The sequence below is a fragment of the Pseudochaenichthys georgianus genome, chromosome 19 (assembly GCF_902827115.2).
Source record: "Pseudochaenichthys georgianus chromosome 19, fPseGeo1.2, whole genome shotgun sequence".
In the NCBI taxonomy this organism is placed as follows: domain Eukaryota; kingdom Metazoa; phylum Chordata; class Actinopteri; order Perciformes; family Channichthyidae; genus Pseudochaenichthys; species Pseudochaenichthys georgianus.
The window spans coordinates 21,600,940-21,621,075 of record NC_047521.1 but is presented as its reverse complement, the minus strand read 5'-3'; the positions used below and the strand labels follow the sequence as shown (position 1 = coordinate 21,621,075).

At 43.9% G+C, this 20,136-nt stretch overlaps 1 protein-coding gene across 1 annotated transcript; it reads right to left on the bottom strand.

Annotated features, from left to right (window-relative positions):
- Positions 1–12,629: 12,629 nt before the first annotated feature.
- Positions 12,630–15,158, bottom strand: nog2 (noggin 2). Its single transcript, XM_034107685.1, has 2 exons — positions 14,309–15,158; positions 12,630–14,066 (listed from the first exon to the last, which is right to left on the bottom strand). The coding sequence occupies exon 2, from the start codon at positions 13,991–13,993 to the stop codon at positions 13,361–13,363; it is 633 nt and encodes a 210-aa protein (XP_033963576.1). The 5' UTR covers positions 13,994–14,066; positions 14,309–15,158; the 3' UTR covers positions 12,630–13,360.
- Positions 15,159–20,136: the final 4,978 nt, after the last annotated feature.

The window sequence follows — 20,136 nt, the reverse complement described above, 5'->3', positions numbered from 1 at the left end:
CAATTTCATCGCGGGCCACATCAGCATTATGGTTGCACTCAAAGGGCCGGTTGTAACTTTAAGACTATATAAAAATACATATATAAATATATCATATATATAAAATAATGTATTATATTACATCATTGCCTCTGCATTGGGTTATCATCGGATAGGGTAATAACTTCATAATTAACTACGTCTGAAAGCAGAAGTCTATAGGGCAAATAATTGCAAGTCTTTTCAGTGCGTATGTCCCAAAATGATTTAAAAAAGAAAAGCCAAATTCTGGAGAAAAAAAGAAATAGAAGTGACATTTTGAAATAAAAATCTAATTCTGAGAAAAAGGAATTCTATGAAAAAATGCATATTTTGAAGGAAAAAAAAGGCAAATTCTGAGAAAAAAAGGCAAATTCTGAGAAAAAAGTCATATTTGAGATGCATTGTGGGACATGTAGTTTATGGGCAACGTGCTTCTGTGGCATGTAACCGTATAATAAACATATTATATTCTTTGCAAGCTCTTGTGGGGCCACATAAAATGAAGTCGCGGGCCGAATGTGGCTCCCGGGCCTTGAGTTTGACACCCCTGTATTAGAGGAACACTTAAAATGCTTCAGATTTTCCCACTTGTCGAAGTTCATCAACATCACAAATGGAAATGTTCTACAGTTATGAATAGTGGGTGTTCATTCAGTGATATGTTTGGGGAGAGAGTGGACACACTGTGGCTGTCATCATTAACCCAATTGTGTCACCACTTCAGTCCAGATTCAAATATCTCAACTACACTCATAGTCTCCAGAGGATAAACATCTCCTTTGATTCCCTGACTTTTTTTCTTTTCCCTCCAACAGCAGTTAACATGTTTCTATTATCGTGTAAAATGGATGGATTGGGACACATTTTGGGACAGATATGGACAAACGCTGATCCCACGTTTTCTCCAGTGCCATCATGAGTTTGACATGTGTACTTATCAGTAAAATGTCCCAACAGCTGTTTGATTGCCATGACATTTCTAAGATATCCAACTTGAATGACCCACTGTTAAAAAGTTAAATTGAGGATAAAAAGAAATTGAAATGAGTAAGATAACAGTCCCTTTATCTGCTTAGAAAACACCATGAGATCCCTGCCTATGCCAGATAAATGATGTTCACGTTAAAATCCTTGTCAACAGGTTAGCGTCTTATCTATATCTATGATAATCTCAGTGAAGTTCTAGGGCTTTTCAATAAAATTGACAGTAAGAGATAGCATCATATTTGACCACTAGATGGTGGTATTGGTTTAGTTTGCCATTTTCTTCCACCTGTTTCAGGGTTTGCTCAGCAGGTCAAAGTATGAGACCATGGACCAGAACTATATGAATACAATTTCTCAAATAGGAATCAATAAAGTAAATCTATAGTAGTCTAATCTCAGACAGTCAAACCTGCTCAAAGTTGTCATGTGTAGTACAGGACATCTTGCACACTGACCCCAGGTTGTTCCTGTCGCTGCTGGGATACAAAAACAACAACTTTAGGCTGTGATTTAGGGCGTCTGTCATCAATATAGCACTCTTCAGGTCTAAATCCTTAAAGATAGCTATACGTTTCTTTGCATTTACCAAGAGGAATTCTATTTTTTACATGTAAACATTTGTGGTAAGAAACAGGAAAACGGATTTTGGTATATAAGAAGTCCTGGGCATGTTCCAAGGATGTTTTTATCCAGCTTCAGCAGGTATATTATATCATCTTAAATATAGTCTTCGGCCAATGCGGTGTTGATGTTTTCCAGGTTTAAGTCTCAATAGTCTAGCAGGAAGGGCCCTCAGATGTTGAGATACCCCTACCCGAGGTAGAACAAATGACAACAATGATTTTTCTTATCGTTAGGGTCTCCCATTAATGAAATTGATTGTTGTCAAATTTTATTTTGGGGGAAAAAATGTTTTTTTGGTTGTTCTTTATAACTACCCCAATCCCTGAAAAAGGCCAAATTAGACCAGGCCGAATGGGAAAGGTGACAAAAAGGCCCATAACTTGAGAATGACCACTCTTTTCCTCTTCAGATTTGCTGAGGTATGAACCAGGTGGCTGTCCTATATCACCCAATAGTCAGACAATTATTTAAATAAAGAAATACTGAATTATAGTCCTGTAAACCTAGCTTTAGTTTAGACGGAAATTGTACTTTTGGTGATAGGAACTAGGACTCAATCACTTTTCTCTCATCCATCAGAAAAACAGTAATCCCTAAAAGATATACCATTACTGAATTATCTACGGTGCTATTGAACATTAACCAGTAGTTGTATGGAAATATCTGGTACAGTTCTATTGCAAATGAGATTTCTTTAGACATAGGCCTCCCTCTTCTCTGAGACAGTCAAACTCCGAATGGGGGAGAAGTGGCATTATAGCCTATAAGTTAAGAATGCTCACTCTGATGGTCATTATATTTGGAGAGGGAAATACCAGGTGGCTGAACTACATCACCAAATAGTCAGAATAAGAGTAACCCAATAAAATAAAGTGTATTAGTTCTAAATTGCAAGCCTCTAAAACATAGGTGTAAATAGGTTTTATTGAAACTGGAACCTTAATTCAAAGTACAGTATACAAATCATCAAATAATTCTGTGAGAGGTCAGGTATATAGATACTAGAATATAATGTTAAAGGTTCCTCAGAAACGTTAGGGGACACATTTTGACATTCTGCACAGCAGGTGCAGAACTCCATACAGGGAAGGCCAACAGAGAGGCACTGGCACTTTCCACTCTCCACACTTTGCATCTTTGCAATACAAGTGAGTAATGTCTCTCACTTCTGTAGGTGCTGGGGTTTTGTAAATAGCACTGGTTGAATTGCCCCATCTCTGACAATCCACCCCTTGCCAACAGGACTCCATAACAAGGTTTGGGTTTGGGCACCATATCGCTGTCTGAAACATTGCTCTTTACATGTTGTTGAAATGCATCCTCTGTTGGCGGCAGATTTTCCGAGGCTGCATCTGTTGTTGATGCAATTATGAACCTCAGTTCATCCAAGTTTGTGCACATCAGTCCAATTTCCTTTGTTCAGCCCGAACCCAAACCTTGTTATGGAGTCCTGTTGGCAAGGGGTGGATTGTCAGAGATGGGGCAATTCAACCAGTGCTATTTACAAACCCCAGCACCTCCAGAAGTGAGAGACATTACTCACTTGTATTGCAAAGATGCAAAGTGTGGAGAGAGTGGAAAGTGCCAGTGCCTCTCTGTTGGCCTTCCCTGTACGGAGCTCTGCACCTGCTGTGCACAATGTCAACATGTGTCCCCTAACGTTTCTGAGGAACCTGACATTTAACATTATATTCTAGTATCTATATACTTGACCTCTCACAGAATTATTTGATGATTTGTATTCTGTACTTTGAATTAAGGTTCCAGTTTCAATAAAACCTGTATTATTTACACCTATGTTTTAGAGCAGGGGTGTCAAACTCAAGGCCCGGGGGCCAAATCCGGCCCGCCACTTCATTTTATGTGGCCCACAAGAGCTTGCAAAGAATATAATAAGTTTATTATAATGTTACGTGCCGCTTTACAGGAGAACGTTGCCCATAAACTACATGTCCCACAATGCATCTCATTGTGTGACAATGCGCAATGAGGGGACTTGCAATTATTTTCCCTAGACTTCTGCTTTCAGACGTAGTTAATTATGAATTTATAACCCTATCCGATAACAATCCAATGCAGAGGAAATATTGTAAAATAAATAATACATTATTTTATATTTATTATGTATATTTATATAGTCTTAAAGTTACCACCGGCCCTTTGAGTGCAACCATAATTCTAATGTGGCCCACGATGAAATTGAGTTTGACACCCCTGTTTTAGAGGCTTGCAATTTAGAACTAATGCACTTTATTTTATTGGGTTACTCTTATTCTGACTATTTGGTGATGTAGTTCAGCCACCTGGTATTTCCCTCTCCAAATATAATGACCATCAGAGTGAGCATTCTTAATTTATAGGCTATCATGTCACTTCTCCCCCATTCGGAATTTGACTAAAGAAATCTCATTTGCAATAGAACTGTACCAGATATTTCCATACAACTACTGGCTAGTGTTCAATAGCACCCTAGAGTAGACAATTCAGTAATGGTATATCTTTTAGGGATTTCTGTTTTTCTGATAAATGAGAGAAAAGTGATGGAGTCCTAGTTCCTATCACCAAAAGTACAATTTCCGTCTAAACTAAAGCTAAGTTTACAGGACTATAATTCAGTATTTCTTTATTTAAATAATTGTCTGACTATTGGGTGATATAGGACAGCCACCTGATTCATACCTCAGCAAATCTGAAGAGGAAAAGAGTTCTCAAGCTATGGGCTTTTTTGTCACCTTTCCCATTCGGCCTGGTCTAATTTGGCCTTTTTCAGGGATTGGGGTAGTTATAAAGAACAACCAAAAAAACATTTCCCCCCCCCAATTTTTTTTTGACAACAATCATTTTCATTAATGGGAGACCCTAAAGATAAGAAAGCTCATTGTTGTCATTTGTTCTACCTCGGGTAGGGGTATCTCGAAAACTAAAGCCTCTTTTGAGGACTTGCTGCTGGACTACAAGTATCTATGGGGGAAGTATTCTCTGTCAGGCCCAGTGGTCAGCTTTCCGTCGTCATCTCCGTTCACAAAAGGGGTATTTACCTTCAACATGGTTCGCATAAGCTGTAAGGAGGCTCGGGGTGGCTCAATAATTACAATGCAATTCAAAACCAACCCTCCACAAACTAAAAGAACGTTTCTTCACACCGGTAGAATAATATAAAGTGGGCATAACGGGTGGTATGCGTGAAAATGAAACGTAACTGACTCTAAAAGTTAAACAATGATTTTGCTTTTTTCTTTGAGGCATTAAATCAATATCATAAACTCATTTCACTCAACATAGATTAAGACCCATGTCTTAAGTGGCGCATACAAAGTTCTGGGGAACACTATGGGAAATTCACTTGACAATTGTCCGTCCAATCACGAGAGTATTACATTGTCTTGTTCCTCGTGGTCTCTTTCAGTGTAACGTGAACCATTCCTAAATGAGACTAAATGCCCTCTGACTCAAACAAGTTCATAGCAGTGTTCCCATGGGGTCAACCCTCGTGCAATCTGAGCTGAAAAGCATCCCATTTGGCTCTCCCTTTACATCCAGATCCTATTGACAAGTGCACGCAGTATGGCATGCAACAGCACACACACAGACACACCAGAAGACCTGCCCCCCCTTTGAGCGTAAACCTTTATAGCCATATATGTCCATTCCCTAATTGGTGGTTCTTCTTTCAAAGGAGTGATTATGTGTGTATGTGTTTAGAGGCGTCCTCTCTGTGCAAGGCGTCTCGATTCAGTCCATCTCCAACGCCGGAGGGGACAAAAGAGGCACCCGTTCCTCCTCTCGGGGCGAGGGGGCCGTTGACACCAATAAATCCCCCCTTCCACTTCCTCCCCGGTGTGTTGGGGTTATGTCAGGAATGTCCTGGGTCCTATTGTCCCCTGGTGCTCTGTTTTTGGTAACCCATCACCAAGCATTCTCTGCTGCTCACAGTGCCTCCTCCCTCCCCCTTACACACATACATGAGCACACACACACACACACATGGACGTCCACACCCCCTGGGCTGTGTGTCCCCTGGTCCCTCACTCTGAATAGACCACCTCGGCTGAATACGACAGACAGGCAGGCGTCAGTACATCAGGATCAGCAGCCCAGTGGGGAAAACACAGCCAGTTATGTTCACCTGTTTGGTTCCCTCGCGCTCTTTGTCTTATGGGAGAAAGAAAATAAAACAATGGGCCGAGTGTTTTAGACTCCGCTCTTAATGCCTACCCTGCCCTTTCAGGGGGATCGAGTACACTGCCCTCTTCACCCCTTTTATAGTGATCAGTGTTAAAGGACACATTCATCTGATACCCTACATCGTTGTTCCACCGTAGTGTTCTAGGAGTTCCCTGTGACCGTTTCTTACGTATGCAGCCTTTTCTCAGCACTCTTGGCAGCGCTAATCTTGATATTGATAGAGAGATTGCATTGGATACAGAACGGAGAGTTAAATGTGCTTAAAGCAACACAAACATGGCAGGATTGTCTCGTAAGCGGCCTTAAAGTGGCTTCAATTATTAAACACGTAGAAAAAAGGGTCGTATTGGAAGCCACAGATTATGATCAGTTCGTTAGTGATGAGGCTTTACTGTAACATCTGCCTCTCTGCAATGGATTTCAATGGAAAAGCACCCAAGACTGTCTTTTTTTATCCGAGGCTGTGTTTCAGTAACATTAGCATGCTCTGATGTACGCCTAGTTTCAATTGTCCATCCCTCTCAGCTTCACTCGTCTCGCCATCAGCAAGTTCCAAATAAACACTAATTACATCTGAATTCAGGTGGTGCAGAAACAGGATATTCATTTCATTCAGAGTTCACGCTTTACCTTGTTCATTAATAAACCTTTGCTCAGGGGGACAAAAGATTAATTGAATGTACTTTTTAATTGTGGAGGCTTGCCTTTTTAAAGACTGCTGGAGGGGAACCTGACAGGAAGAGGCTGAGCAGAATTACAATCGACTTAGTCTTTCTTAATTCAGGTATGTAATCCACTGTATACGGTCATGTCTTTGCACATGTTGCATGAACAAAAACTAAATACAAGTGGAGCCATCTGCCATCAGAAATCCAACTCAAGCCACATCGTCTGAATAATCAGTTTGAGTCAGAAACACATCGAGATCTCCCTCACTCTCTTTCCCTCGCACAAACTTGCTCACACACAGTGTGCACACACATTCCCAAATCTCTTTGGCTGCCACATGTCACGCATAACTATTCAAGACATCATGTGTCCATTCATTGCGGGCCCTTCGTGCATTCATTCAAACTCTAATAGCACGCACACACTCGCATCTCTGGCTTCATCTGATCCAGTCACTGCGATCACAGCAGAGGGAGCATCCCATTCTGCTCTCGCTGCCTCCTCGTCGTGTCACCTGGACGCATTGAAGCCTGCGCAGTGCCAAACCCCAAATACCAAAGGCTTGATTTGTTGTTAGGTGGGGGCAATGTATGTTTTCTGTGTGTGTGTGTGTGTGTGTGTGTGTGTGTGTGTGTGTGTGTGTGTGTGTGTGTGTGTGTGTGTGTGTGTGTGTGTGTGTGTGTGTGTGTGTGTGTGTGTGTGTGTGTGTGTGTGTGTGTGTGTGTGTGTGTGTGTGTGTGTGTGAGAGAGAGAGTTAGAGGGAGTAGGTGGGTTGTACACATGTTACGAAGCAAGGCGCCATTGCAGCCTAAAAAACTATTAGGCTCTGTAAATACACACTGTGGCGAAAGTAAACATTCTCAGCATGCCATCTAGGCGCACAGAGGGGTACTGGGAGACAGCCGCCGGACAGGCTGTGAGGGGGAGGTCTGTGTGTGCGTGTTTGTGTGCGTGTGTGTGCGTGTGTGTGTCTGTGTGTGTCTGTGTGTGTGGAGTACAGCAGCAATCAGGGAGCTGAGAGGAGATGGATATGGAAAATATAGATTTTAATTGGGGGAAAACTCATAAGTGTGTGTATATAATCCAGCCAACGCAATCACGATCAGGTTGAGTAGTCTAGTAAACAACTTAAAGATAGTTTACCTGTGTGTGTCGTTATGACGACCAGGGACCAATTAGGTATCAGGAGTACTCTGGGAACACCTTGTGTTTGTGTGGGCTGGGTTTGAGTGCTGTCCAAATCTAATTTATATACTGAGATGCTGTGTGTGTGTGTGTGTGTGTGTGTGTGTGTGTGTGTGTGTGTGTGTGTGTGTGTGTGTGTGTGTGTGTGTGTGTGTGTGTGTGTGTGTGTGTGTGTGTGTGTGTGTGTGTGTGTGTGTGTGTGTGTGTGTGTGTGTGTGTGTGTGTGTGTGTGTGTGTGTGTGTGTGTGTGTGTGTGTGGTACTCAATTAGCTGGGGCCGGAGAGGTCAATAGGCTTAAAACAGTCTCAAAGTTGTGTCCCATTTGAGTGACAAGCCAGGTTTCTGATTTTAGTTTGATGAGGTAAAGATGGTAAAGTCAGTGGTGGTTAATGGCGTATTTGTGTCCACACATTTTTAGCCGCGGGGCTCAACCCTTTCACAATCCTCAGTCTGTGACATCGGCATGTCCCAAACACGGTCCACCAACTTTAACGCACACTTCCTGGTCGGTGAGGGAAGGAAACAGGATACAAAGTTAAATTAGGCTGTCCTTAAAGGGATAAAAACACGGCCATTGATGCAAAAGGACTATTTTCTGAATTCGAGACCCATGCTGGCTATGGGAGAAAGCACAAGTAACCATGGAAACAGGGCTCAGAATATGCACTATTCCCAGCCCTGCGAGTGCCACGCCACCCACAGCTCTATTTTTAGGCCTTACTTTGGACTTACAATATCCATTACATCTAACAAGAGTTAAACTGAGTAATCAGCAAGCATGACTACAGAAATGTGACTCTGACACTATGCGTCTGATTGAAAGGGTAGCCGCATAAGAGCATATAGGGCACCGTGCTCTTACTGCAGTGCGTTTTAATGGGGACACAAATGGCATATAATCGACACCGTTTATCTGATTACTACTATTCAAATGGTTGGTGTCAAGAGCTTTGGAGTAGGCGATGAAAAAGTAGACACAAAAGATGACGGTAAGGCAGCAAAACAAGAAACCTATAAAATAAATAGCTTTGCGCAGAAACATTCTTTAAGAGATGATTTCAAACATAAGGCTTGGTCAAGCAAAGGCCCGCTCGGCAGTCTTTGCAATGTTGAGATTGAAGCAACACAGTCGAGTGAACGATGAATGTACCCATGACTTATTGGGGCGTACATTGCACACATTTCCCATGGCAGTACCAGTCTGCTTCATTATCAGAAGCGCCGCTCGTTTGCGATGACCGGAGTTTGATTACAATCGCAAGTTATTTGACTACAGTCACCTGTTGCAAAGATGGCCGCTGTGTTGATGTAATGGCATGTCATTAATTCGGTGCCCGCTGCTGCTGCTGCTGCCTCCAGGCCAGGGTGTGTGAGCTCCTGCAGAGATGGATGGTTGACATCATTGGATCAGTCCTGAAGCACTGGAAGTGGGAACAAGTTCCCATCTTTCATACTCAGATAAAAACACACACATCCGACATGAAGTTGTTGAGGGAAGAATAATCAAACAATTTGGGCTTTAGAGTGGTTTAGAGAGTGTCCAATAAGCTGAAGACCACTGAGAATAAGACTGTAATGGATTCGTGGAAACACACACACACACACACACACACACACACACACACACACACACACACACACACACACACACACACACACACACACACACACACACACACACACACACACACACACACACACACACACACACACACACACACTTAGATGTATCTCTCACTTCTTACACATGAGCAAATTCATGACACACACACCTCCAGACACCACAAGCCAGGGTTGGTGGTCTGACAGAATGCCGCGTATCATCTGCAGGGACCGCATTTATGTGTGTTTGCATATGTGTGTGTGTCTGTGTGTGTGTGTGTGTGTGTGTGTGTGTGTGTGTGTGCGTGTGTGTGTGTGTGTGCGTGTGTCCCCTCCCTCCCCTCAGTGCTCCATCTAATACCCTGTCATCATCAATAACCTCAGCAGTGCTGACTCACTGGCTTTTACAACCATGGGGTTTGGGCCTTACTTACAGCCACAGACCCTTGTCTCTGTCTCTGTCTGTCAGCCCACTGCGCACACACACACACACACACACACACACACACACACACACACACACACACACACACACACACACACACACACACACACACACACACACACACACACACACACACACACACACACACACACACACACACACACACACACACACACACACACACACACACACACACACACACACACACGAAGATGTGTGTGTGACTGATTGGTGCATGCAATCAGCATACACACTTATTCTCCGAGTAGTTCCACACAGGTATGGACGTTTCGTTCACGTGTTTGCATGAATAAAAGTCACCGCAGACCCTTTACCACCCACCCGCTGACGCACTCCAATCATCCCCAATCGGACTGCAATCCTTCATAATAATCGAGTCTCATCAGGAGACAGAGCCTCATCATCTTCACCACAAAACGTGCTACCCCCCCACCCAGCTCCTCCCCCATGATCCCCAATCCTAATTGTCTCCAGGCCTTTATCTAATTCTCCTTACAGTCTGCAAATGTGTGATTTAACTTATTTTCACATGAGATTTTAGATGTAGAAGAAACTTCCAATCATATGTGTTATATGGGGACCTTTTCAAAAGCCTATGAGGATGAATGTGAAGACTGTCAGACTGTAATGATGCCGAGTGTCTGAAAGGGCAGCGGCCTCCACTGTCTTGACATTTTTGTGAACACTATGTGAATGCAGGTTGCTCTGATGGCGCTGCTCTGATGGCGCTGCTCTGATGGCGCTGCTCTGATGGCGTCAACAGGGAGACGTACTGTAACACATCCGTCAAAGGTCTGTCTGCAGCCATGGGGACTGTACATTTTACTTCAAGTGAATTTTATGATGAAATCATGTGATACGGGGATGAATGAGAGCAGACTCTATGTGAATCTCTGACACAGGCAACATGGCTGTTTTGCATAAAGTGAAGACAGGAGTCTCTGACAGTTCAGCTCATTTAAGGATTGGCATTTTACCCTGCGTGTAAGAGAAAACCCACATGGTCTGTATTGAATCTACAAGCCAGTTAGATGCTTCTAACTCTGCACTCAAAAAAAGGTTTCTATTTCTTGGATTCATTTAGTGGGTGTATTGGGTTTGAAACTGAATATGGATGTTGAGCAGAAGCATGCAGGGTTAGAAGAAATGTGCTTTTGTAATCAGATAATATCAACAGGACAGTGATACATTTAAAAAATAACCCCAGAATATCTGTTTTAACATGTGTCCTGATCATACATACAACATTTTATTTTATTTTGAAAGGATACAAATGTAATCACATGTTTGTGCAGGTACTGGGAATATCATTATTTCTTTATTATCTGGCATATAATGAGGATTGGAGTGGGTCAAATAATGCATCCCAAAACTGTTATTTCTAGTAATTGAAATGCTTTGCTGATATTATATAGATTCATCCTTTTACTGAGGACCCCTTGGACTCCCCAGAAGGACCACCTGGAGGTCCCCGGACCCCACTTTGAGAAGCACTGATCTGACTGGCTGGCAGGGTCGGGCTTCTGAAAGGTGCGCACCTAACTGGCTGGAGCCAGGGCGGCGTATTGCCTTTCACACGCTTCTAAAATACTCTCCGGGCAGAGCCTGAAAGGGTTACTGTTTCCCAAAGTGCCTCATTCTGCGCAGTCGAGAGGGGGCGGCTGAGTGGCGCCGTCGAGTCAGAGACGCAGTTTCTAAAAACCCCGAGACATCATCAAGAAAGAAGCTGACAGTAAGGAAAGCAGCCCCCCTCCTGCTCATGCTCCTTCCCTCCGCTGGCATGCTGCCGTTCTTCTCCTCTGCTTACCAAATCCCCTCAGTGGTTCTGTCACAATAACCGGGCGGCAAGTGTCAAATCCAACTCTGCCCGCAAAAACACAAATCACTGTAACGCACACAAGATGCGCTCAGTGGAAAGCTGCTTTTAGCTCTCAGACGTTTAGTCATAGCTCTGTTTAAGTCGTTGATTGCATTTAAAGAATAATATAAACACCATAAACCCCCTACTTACAGAAAATTACTCCTCGCTTTGATTTCATAGTTAATTTCCCTGCGCGTCTGCAGCGCGTTTAATTGGCCATATCTCTTTAAGTCGCAGACAGCGTGCCCCGGCTCTCCAATTAATAGTCTGCTAACGTCAAAAACAGTTGACCATTGTTTTATGGGCTTTGTGTTTTTTTTTCTCTCCAGGGCGGTCAGACTTGAATAGGCGCCGGTCTGCTGCAGTCCACCTCTATACAAATACCTCAGTGGAACTTGTGTGGAGCTTCCAGAGTGAAAAGCACAGACCCCAGACGCCCCTGGCTCTTGCATACACGCTCGCTATTTCATCATCTGACACTGTTTGAAATGTCTGAATCATATTTTACCCATTATGTTAACACCTCGGAGCCCTGAAACGAGCATGTGCGTAGACAGGGGGGAGATGAATGTGTGGCCTCCCCTCTCCCTCTCTCTCTCTGGCTGAGACAAATGAATGCCAGTTCTGTGGAGGCGCTTGAGGTATGTGTTGCGCATTACACAGCGTAGTAAATCAGCTCTTTCTAAAATCACTGTGACGGCGTGGAGCGTCAGGCAGTCCACACAGAGTCACTGAAGCTCGGACTTACTGTGCAGTTAGTAACTCCACTCCACTTCGGAGTCCGGACACTGTAAAAAATGTCAGTCTCGAACGAAATTTCTCATCAAATGTGGATCATTTTCACTTGTTTCACTCGTTTTTCTAAAGGAAATGACACTTATTTATAGATAACTCATTTGGAAACAAGTGTAAACAACCAGAAAACTTTTCATGCAAGGAAATATTTTTAAGATTAAATAAGACAACATGTTCAGATGACATTTTTTTACAGTGTACACACCCCCCTTGATATAGACACTGTAAGCAACATGGCTTGACACTAATACACGTTGAAAAGGTAGACTTTATTGCTAAAACGTGTAAACATAACATGTACACCGATATGTTTTACTTTTTTATTGATTTTATTGATTTTTTTTTATTTTTAGAAATATTCAAGTAGACATCTCCCATATTTTTTCTGGTATACTCTGCTATTCTCTTTCCTTATGCTCTATACTCACAATCGTTAAAATAATAAATAAAACATACAGATTTGTTTATTTCTACAATACTATGTATTCCAAAAAAAGCTGAGTTCACGCCTTAATATATATCTTTAACCTCAACTTTTTTTTTTTTTTTACAATTTAATTATTATTGATATTAATATTATACAAAAACTCTAGGCAGCATTGCAGTGAAATAACAGTCAGCATCAATGTTCAGTTGAAGAAAAAAGTTCACCTCTTGGAGAAGTGTAGCATATGCATTGCATCTTCAATGTCTCATAAAAAATATCAAAAAAAGCTCTTCCTTATGAAGTGCTCGTGTTCCCCCAAAAAACACGTTTCAGGGTTGAGAATAAAATATGGTCCTGGTTCAATTAGAAAAAATAGCTGCATTTTTCTTAAATATGTACAATGTTGGTATTTCACTTAAAATGCTATATAAAAAAATAGATCTGCTATGGTGCCCACCTCTGTAGAGAGTTAACAGTGCAATAGAAACCGTATTTCCAGTCCACTCCCCCTCGACCACCACTCCTTCCTTAGAGAGAATCAGCACGAACACTTGCACTCTGAGATGATTGGGTATTGCACCTGTATCCACGTACAGTATTTCTGTCTTAGAAACCCTTGACAATACCACCGGAGGAAAATCTTGTTGATTGACCTGACGGGTTTGCAAGACATCCCCTCGGGGAAGGAGCACGAGCGCTCAGAGAAACAGTTTCCCTCCTTGATGTAACGTGGCCAGAACCTCACGCCCAAATCCTTCCAGGTGTGCACCACTGGGCAGTGCGTATAGGTCCACAGCCACTGCAGAAATTTCCTACGGGCTTTCTTGCCCACTTTAACCCTCTTTCCATAGGGGGTCCTCGTGAGGTCAATGTTTTTAATCTCGGGAGGCATGGACCCCGGCAGCTTCCCCTGCACGTCTGTCGTGGAGATGTTCACCATGGGCGAGGTGATCGACATGAAGTTGGGGTCAAAGTTACTGCCGAGCTTTTTCCGCAGAGTCCTCTCCACCAAGTCCTGCTCCCGGGGGTCATACTCCGGGTCGGGGTCCTCTTTGAGGTCGGGCACTGGGAGGTGATCACTGGGCGATGGACGGAGGCGAAGGAAATGCTGTGAGACTCCAAGGTGGACGCACACCAGCACGTACACGAGCAGCGTGTGTGAGAGGCCCATTATTCCTCTGGTTTTACACACCGGTTCTTCTCGCGTAGATTAATGTCAAATATTTTCCCGGTCACTGTGTTTTCTGCAATGACAAGACAGGGGCGTCATAAATAGTAGAAGTTCAGTCACCGGCAAGGCGATACTTTTAATAGACCACGTCGGGTTTGAATGACATGGAGCGTTTTCTTTTTAGGGCTCCTTCAACTTTGCAATTTGCCCGCTGATGCAACTGTGCAGCGCCAAGCTCTGCAAAGAAGTGTTTAGTCTAAACACAAAAAAAAATCTAAATGGGAAAAACTCTTTTCACGCTCTCTCCAGCCTCACCCCGCTCCCTTGGATTCACTTTGGGTTTCTTTCGGTTGTCATGGTTACCCCGGGGACTCGAAGCCACGACGAACTGTCTGCACTGGATGACAGCGGCCGAGGCGAGAGCTGCATGGGATGAAGTGTTTTCTAAAGAGACAGAATAGATCCGCAGCGTCCCGGGAGAGAAGGGTCGCACAAAAGAGTACTTCGCCGAGTTTTAAATGTCACGCGCCCGGCAATGAGGGCTGCCTTGGCCAATGTTATTTTTACGCACGGCTTTTATAAACGTGGCTTCTCTTAACGTCGCCTGACGCTCTCAGGTTTGACAAGGTCCCAGCAGCGCGCACAATCCATACACTGAGGAAACGCTGTGTGCAGCCCTGTGGTATTCCAGCCGTGGATCTGTGCACCTCTCTGAAAATGTCCAAACACTTGGAGAAAAATGCGTAGCAGTGGGATGCAATCTCAATTTATGAAATAACAGCCAAGTATCTTTCCAGAGGATGTTCCAAATCGCAGAGCAGTTACTAACATAACAGTCTGGTGTATTCCCACAGAAAAAGAGACGCTGAAAAAAGCAGCGTGTCAGTGCATATCAAATGCAAACTGCAGAAAGCCAGTAAATGTGTGAGTTCAGAGTTCCTTTCACTGTGGCATTGCTGAATCCCTTCAGAAAAGCTCCAGATCCCAAAATCGCTGCATAACGAGACAGTCCAAAAACCTGGAACCTTTTTGCCCGGTCGATGCAAGCGGTCAATTCCTGAGGGAGCGTCTCTCCTCCTTTGATAACTACAGAAGCTCCAACTGAGTCGCTCCTACTTCAGGAGTCTGAGAGACTTGGCGCTGGAGCGTTTCTTTGCTTAGGCACACTGTGTGTGAGTGTGTCTGTAGCGAGTGGTGCTCAGTCCCAAGTTAAATATCCCCCTCCGACGGTACAAAGTGTCAGAGGGGCCTGCCCACCCCGGCCACTTTCACTATGATTGACAGCCACCCCCCCCCTCCTCCTCCTGGCCACCCCCTCCCCTCACAACGTGGAAAATATCAGCCACAATCACAAGGATCAACTGGGTCCTAAAGCACCAGTTTTAACCCGCATTAAAGTGTAATATTCCACAACATCAACAGTGTTATTATATTACTGAGGTTTTGAAATCTAACACCAACTTTTAAGTGCTATAGCAACTCTTTTCCCCTGCGCTTTTCATCAGCAGGCTGTCTGTTATGCACTAATAGGTTCAATACGCTGTCAATACTCAGCTCGAGCGTTTAAAAGAGTTTCCTTGGCTTGAACTTTCCCATGAAATTGATGGGAAACGTTTAGTAGCTTGTCTACGGAAAAGGGGCATCACATTCCACCTTTGTTCGTCAGCATTTGGGTCTACACAGGAATTGGCCCGTTGAACTTAGGGGTCACAAAATAGGCGCGTAATTAAGGCTATAAATGGCCATGGATAACTAAGCGGTACCTTTCCCATGCTAAGCAGTCATTAGGCCATGCTGGACTTACTTTAGCTTGAACTATGTTTGTCTTCTTATAATGCTGCTTCAAAATTAACGCTGGCAAGTTTAAGTTATTGAAAATTAAGTTAACATATTTCATTATTTGTATTTAACCTTAATACGTTGGTGTTACAAACATTGTATGCATAATAAACGATAATGAAGTTGACCTCCAGTTGGAAAAATATCAATAAATATCAATAATTAAAATTTAAAAAATCATAAAAAAAAAAAATATTATTGGGATAATAAAAATGATGCCATCAAAGTCAGTCTTTTATTATATGTTTCCCAATAGTGTGTCCCATTTTGTGTTTGGATAGGCTGACCAGGGTTACATGTGGGCTTGTCATTGTGCTTGTCTTTTGTAGTGGTCACTAGAGGGCGTCGATCCAGCACGGTGTGGCCCTGCAGACAGGGGCTCCCACACTCTCTCACTGTTTGGCTACTCATGTTTGAGTGCATGGGGAAGGAATGTGCACTCATACATAGTTATGGTGCAGCTCAAATTAAATTGCTCACCAGCTTTGTGATCAAAGATCTGAAAGCCAATGCTGGAGCTTTTATTCCAAAATGAACTAGTAAACCTGAATCAATCTAATTTGAGTATGCAGGATAAAGAGACTTCATTAACCAATCTCCATGAATCACTTGAAAATAGTTGCCAGCAGTCTTTTGCATACTGTGAGTACATTTCCGCTGACCCCTCCAACATGCAGCAGACACAAAGTCATAATCTGGTTAATGATTAGGGTGCCAGTGCAGACAGAGCTCAGTGGGCAGCGGGGACAGTAAGGCTGAGCTGGCTACTGTAGAACCGGCCATTTCTTTGTTTTACTCCACAGGTATTGGGGTGCCGGACTGAGAGAGAAAGCCCCATGCAGGGAGAGACACTTCCCTTCCTCTTAGTCTCAAGCACTAATACTGGAGAGCAACCTAGCAATGGTTACACCCCCATCCCCTGGCTAATTACTGGAGATAAAGACAAGGAGAGGAGAGAGGAGGGGACCGGTGAGCACAGTGGGGAGGGGGGGGGCAGTGTTGATGATGTTCAGTAAGGGGGGGTGAGGTGGGGGTGATGAAGATGGTGGTGGTGGGTTCAGCAAAGAGAAGAGGATCGGTGGGGGGGTCAGTGGTGGTGCCGGATGGCAGTTTGCTGTGGAATGGCTAATTAAATAACGCCATAAAAGGACCCCGGCTCGCTTTAACGAAGCCCGTCAACCTCTGACGAGTGGGGCTGGGGTGCTGGGAGGGGGGGGGGGGCGCACCACGGAGGAGAGAGGTGGGGCTGGTGCCGAAAATTGGCCTTGTATAACAAGGGGACTTAGCTCTTTGGTTTTGCAGTGATTGTTCACGCTCCCTTAGGTCTCAATAGGGCGCATGGTGAGGGTGAGTTGGGGGGCAGCCCTTAGGCACAGATAGGACCCCCTTCTCCCCTTGTGCTGTGAATGCTATATACACATACACACCAACACGTAACACACACACACACACACACACACACACACACACACACACACACACACACACACACACACACACACACACACACACACACACACACACACACACACACACACACACACACACACACACACACACACACACACACACACACACACACACACACACACACACACACACACACACACACACACACACACACACTATAACACCCACACAGCTCTATACAAAGGCCTCTACCCAAGGTCCAGCCAGGAGCTTATCCAGTGCGGGGGCACAGCAAGGGGCAGGCCTGGCCAGACTGGCTGGCTGTGCCCACTGGGGACTGGTAGAATGGCACAGGGGGGGGTGATGGAGACGGACAGCTTGGAGAGGAGAGGGGGAGTAAGCAGGGAGACTCAGAAAAACATCAACTAGCAGAGCTGGACTAACAGAATCAACATTGTTCTTTACTCTCATATCTCTTTCTTGCTGCATTTAATGAGCGCATGTCAGGAGATAAGGACAGTTGAGGGATTTGGCAAGACGCTGTAGACATTTGGAAAAAGTCTTAAGTGACGGAGATATTGCAACTCTGAAATCCCAAAGCCCACCTCCCTTCCAGCCGACAGATAGGCCAGGAGCACGTATCCTAATGAGCTGTGTGTTGTGGCGTCTCCAGCAGAACACTCTCTGTTGGATCTTTGGCAGGCTGGCAGATTTCAGAACCAACCACAGCCGTCACAAGTCTTTTTTTGTTTTTGTAACTAAACATTTCCATGAGCCCTGAGATCTGGGGAACCACAGCATATTTGTTTCTACTGTAACATGTTGTGTAACAGCCCACTGAAGTATTCACTTGTATTAGATGTACGAACAATATCAACTCATTGTACCCTTGCGTTGGCAAGATGGACATTTCTTGCCACAATCATTTAAAACAGAGAGGTTCACAATGCAAGTAAATAGCTTTCCACCGCTGCCTGTCAATATTGCACACCCCCTATCCCCCACTGCCCTCGCCATCTTCTCCAGTCTTACTCCCCTCTTCTCTCTCCTCCATATTCGACTCTGTCTCCGAGCCTTAACCCAAAGCAGATGGCTCGGGAAGCATGTCCAAAATCTGTCTCCCGTTAACGCTACTTCTGAAGCCCCCTCTACACTTTTTTTTCTCCCCCCTGAAATTCATCATAAAGTTATTTTTGCAAAAATACCCAGTAAACAGCATCAAAGTGATATATTTTCCCTTTTCCTCCGATGGCAGGGAGAACAAAAGAATGAAGCACTAAGTGAAAAGCTCGTCCCTGTTATTGAAAGAACGTAACGGCACTCTGATGTGCAATCTGAAGCTAATCTGAGCATGGCCCTGCATCCTTTGTTTCTACTACGACATTTCAGTCATGATGGAGAAAATGTTGCTCCTTGCTTGATCACAAGCTGTGATTAATAGTGATCACATCGTAGACGGCTCGCTGTCTTTGTGATGCGATCGCGGGGCCCACTTTGAACTCAGAGAATGATGAACTCAAGCAATGCCAGAAAAACATCACCGTGCTACACACAATCTGAATATAAAACGTTTTGCTTAGATTTTGTTTTCAGTCACAGCTAAGGCTAATCAATTAGCTTTGGTTTGTAAGTATTTGGTCGTAAATCAAAGTAAATTGAAATTCCAACCTGATTTAAATTCGTTCTGAGGGGGGCATTAATACTGTACAATTCTCATGACTTTTAGATAGTCATGACAATCTAATCTAAAAGTTAAATATTTCTGCTGAAAGCACAAATGTGAGCTTTATGGTGGCGCTAGAGATGAACAATTACCAAAGTCATTAGGGTTCATCATCTGGAAACCATGAATGTGTTTATCTAATTCTATCTGGTACATTTTCAAAAGGAATGTCAAAACTTTGACCTACAAGTGGCGCCACATGAAAAGTTTGGTGATATCTTCTGGGGTCTTGAATGTATACAATTCTAGTCCAAAGTGACCAAGAAGACTGACATACCAAAAGACTTTGCCATTCCTTAATTCATGTTGCTAGCGTGGCTACAAATATCAGCCACGGTGACATAAGCAGGAATTAGCCTTTACATTTTTATACTTTTGTTGCAAAGTTCTACAGAAGTTTACAAATGTACCTCTAAGGTGTTTGGCCTGGTTACTTGGAGGTTGGGACTGTTCCTTTTTGTAAGCCCCCCCCCCCCTTTCTTCATGAATCACTACTAATCTTCTGTAATGGTGCCAGGCAACTTTTAATTGGGGAGGTCGACGAGACCTCAGGGCATTCCAGGTTCATTTCCCTTATTCACATTTTACAAAGTTAACATAAAATAAGGATTTTTCACAGCTTTGATCATCCGGTGCGCTTCATCTTTTTTCTCGCCTTTAGTTTTATGTGTTGCATCCCATCTTGGAAGAGTTCTTTTTTCTATTCTCCTCGTCTCCTTCTCCTCTTGCCCTCCCTCCTTCGCCCCCCTCCCCCCGTGGCAGGGAGTGATGAGGATGGAATTAAATTGATCACCGCCTTCCGGAAAACAACAGGAAAAAATAGTGCATTCCGAACGCCAGGAGGGCGTTCCCCCTGGTCTTCCCTATGGCAAGATGACATCATTGGCTCGCTGCCCAATTCCCACCGTTCACAATAGGGTCACTGTTGCCTTCTCCTCGGTGGCACAAGAGCCAAGAGAGGAAGAGAGAGCAAGACAGAGAGAGAGATAGAGAAAGAAGGGGGAAAAGAAAAAGGATGCCAGCAATGTTAAGACCTAAAGGCCTGCGCTTCACACACGGAAACACAAACACACCAACGTCTTCAGACAGCCGCCTTGACCAGCGCTCCACATTCCTCTGGACAGATTTTGGCGGGTTGAAGACGTCAAGCGGTGTTTGACTGAATGCCATG

Excerpts from the sequence above, each read along its gene's own strand:
- nog2 (XM_034107685.1), bottom strand. The coding sequence starts at position 13,993 with ATGGGCCTCTCACACACGCTGCTCGTGTACGTGCTGGTGTGCGTCCAC.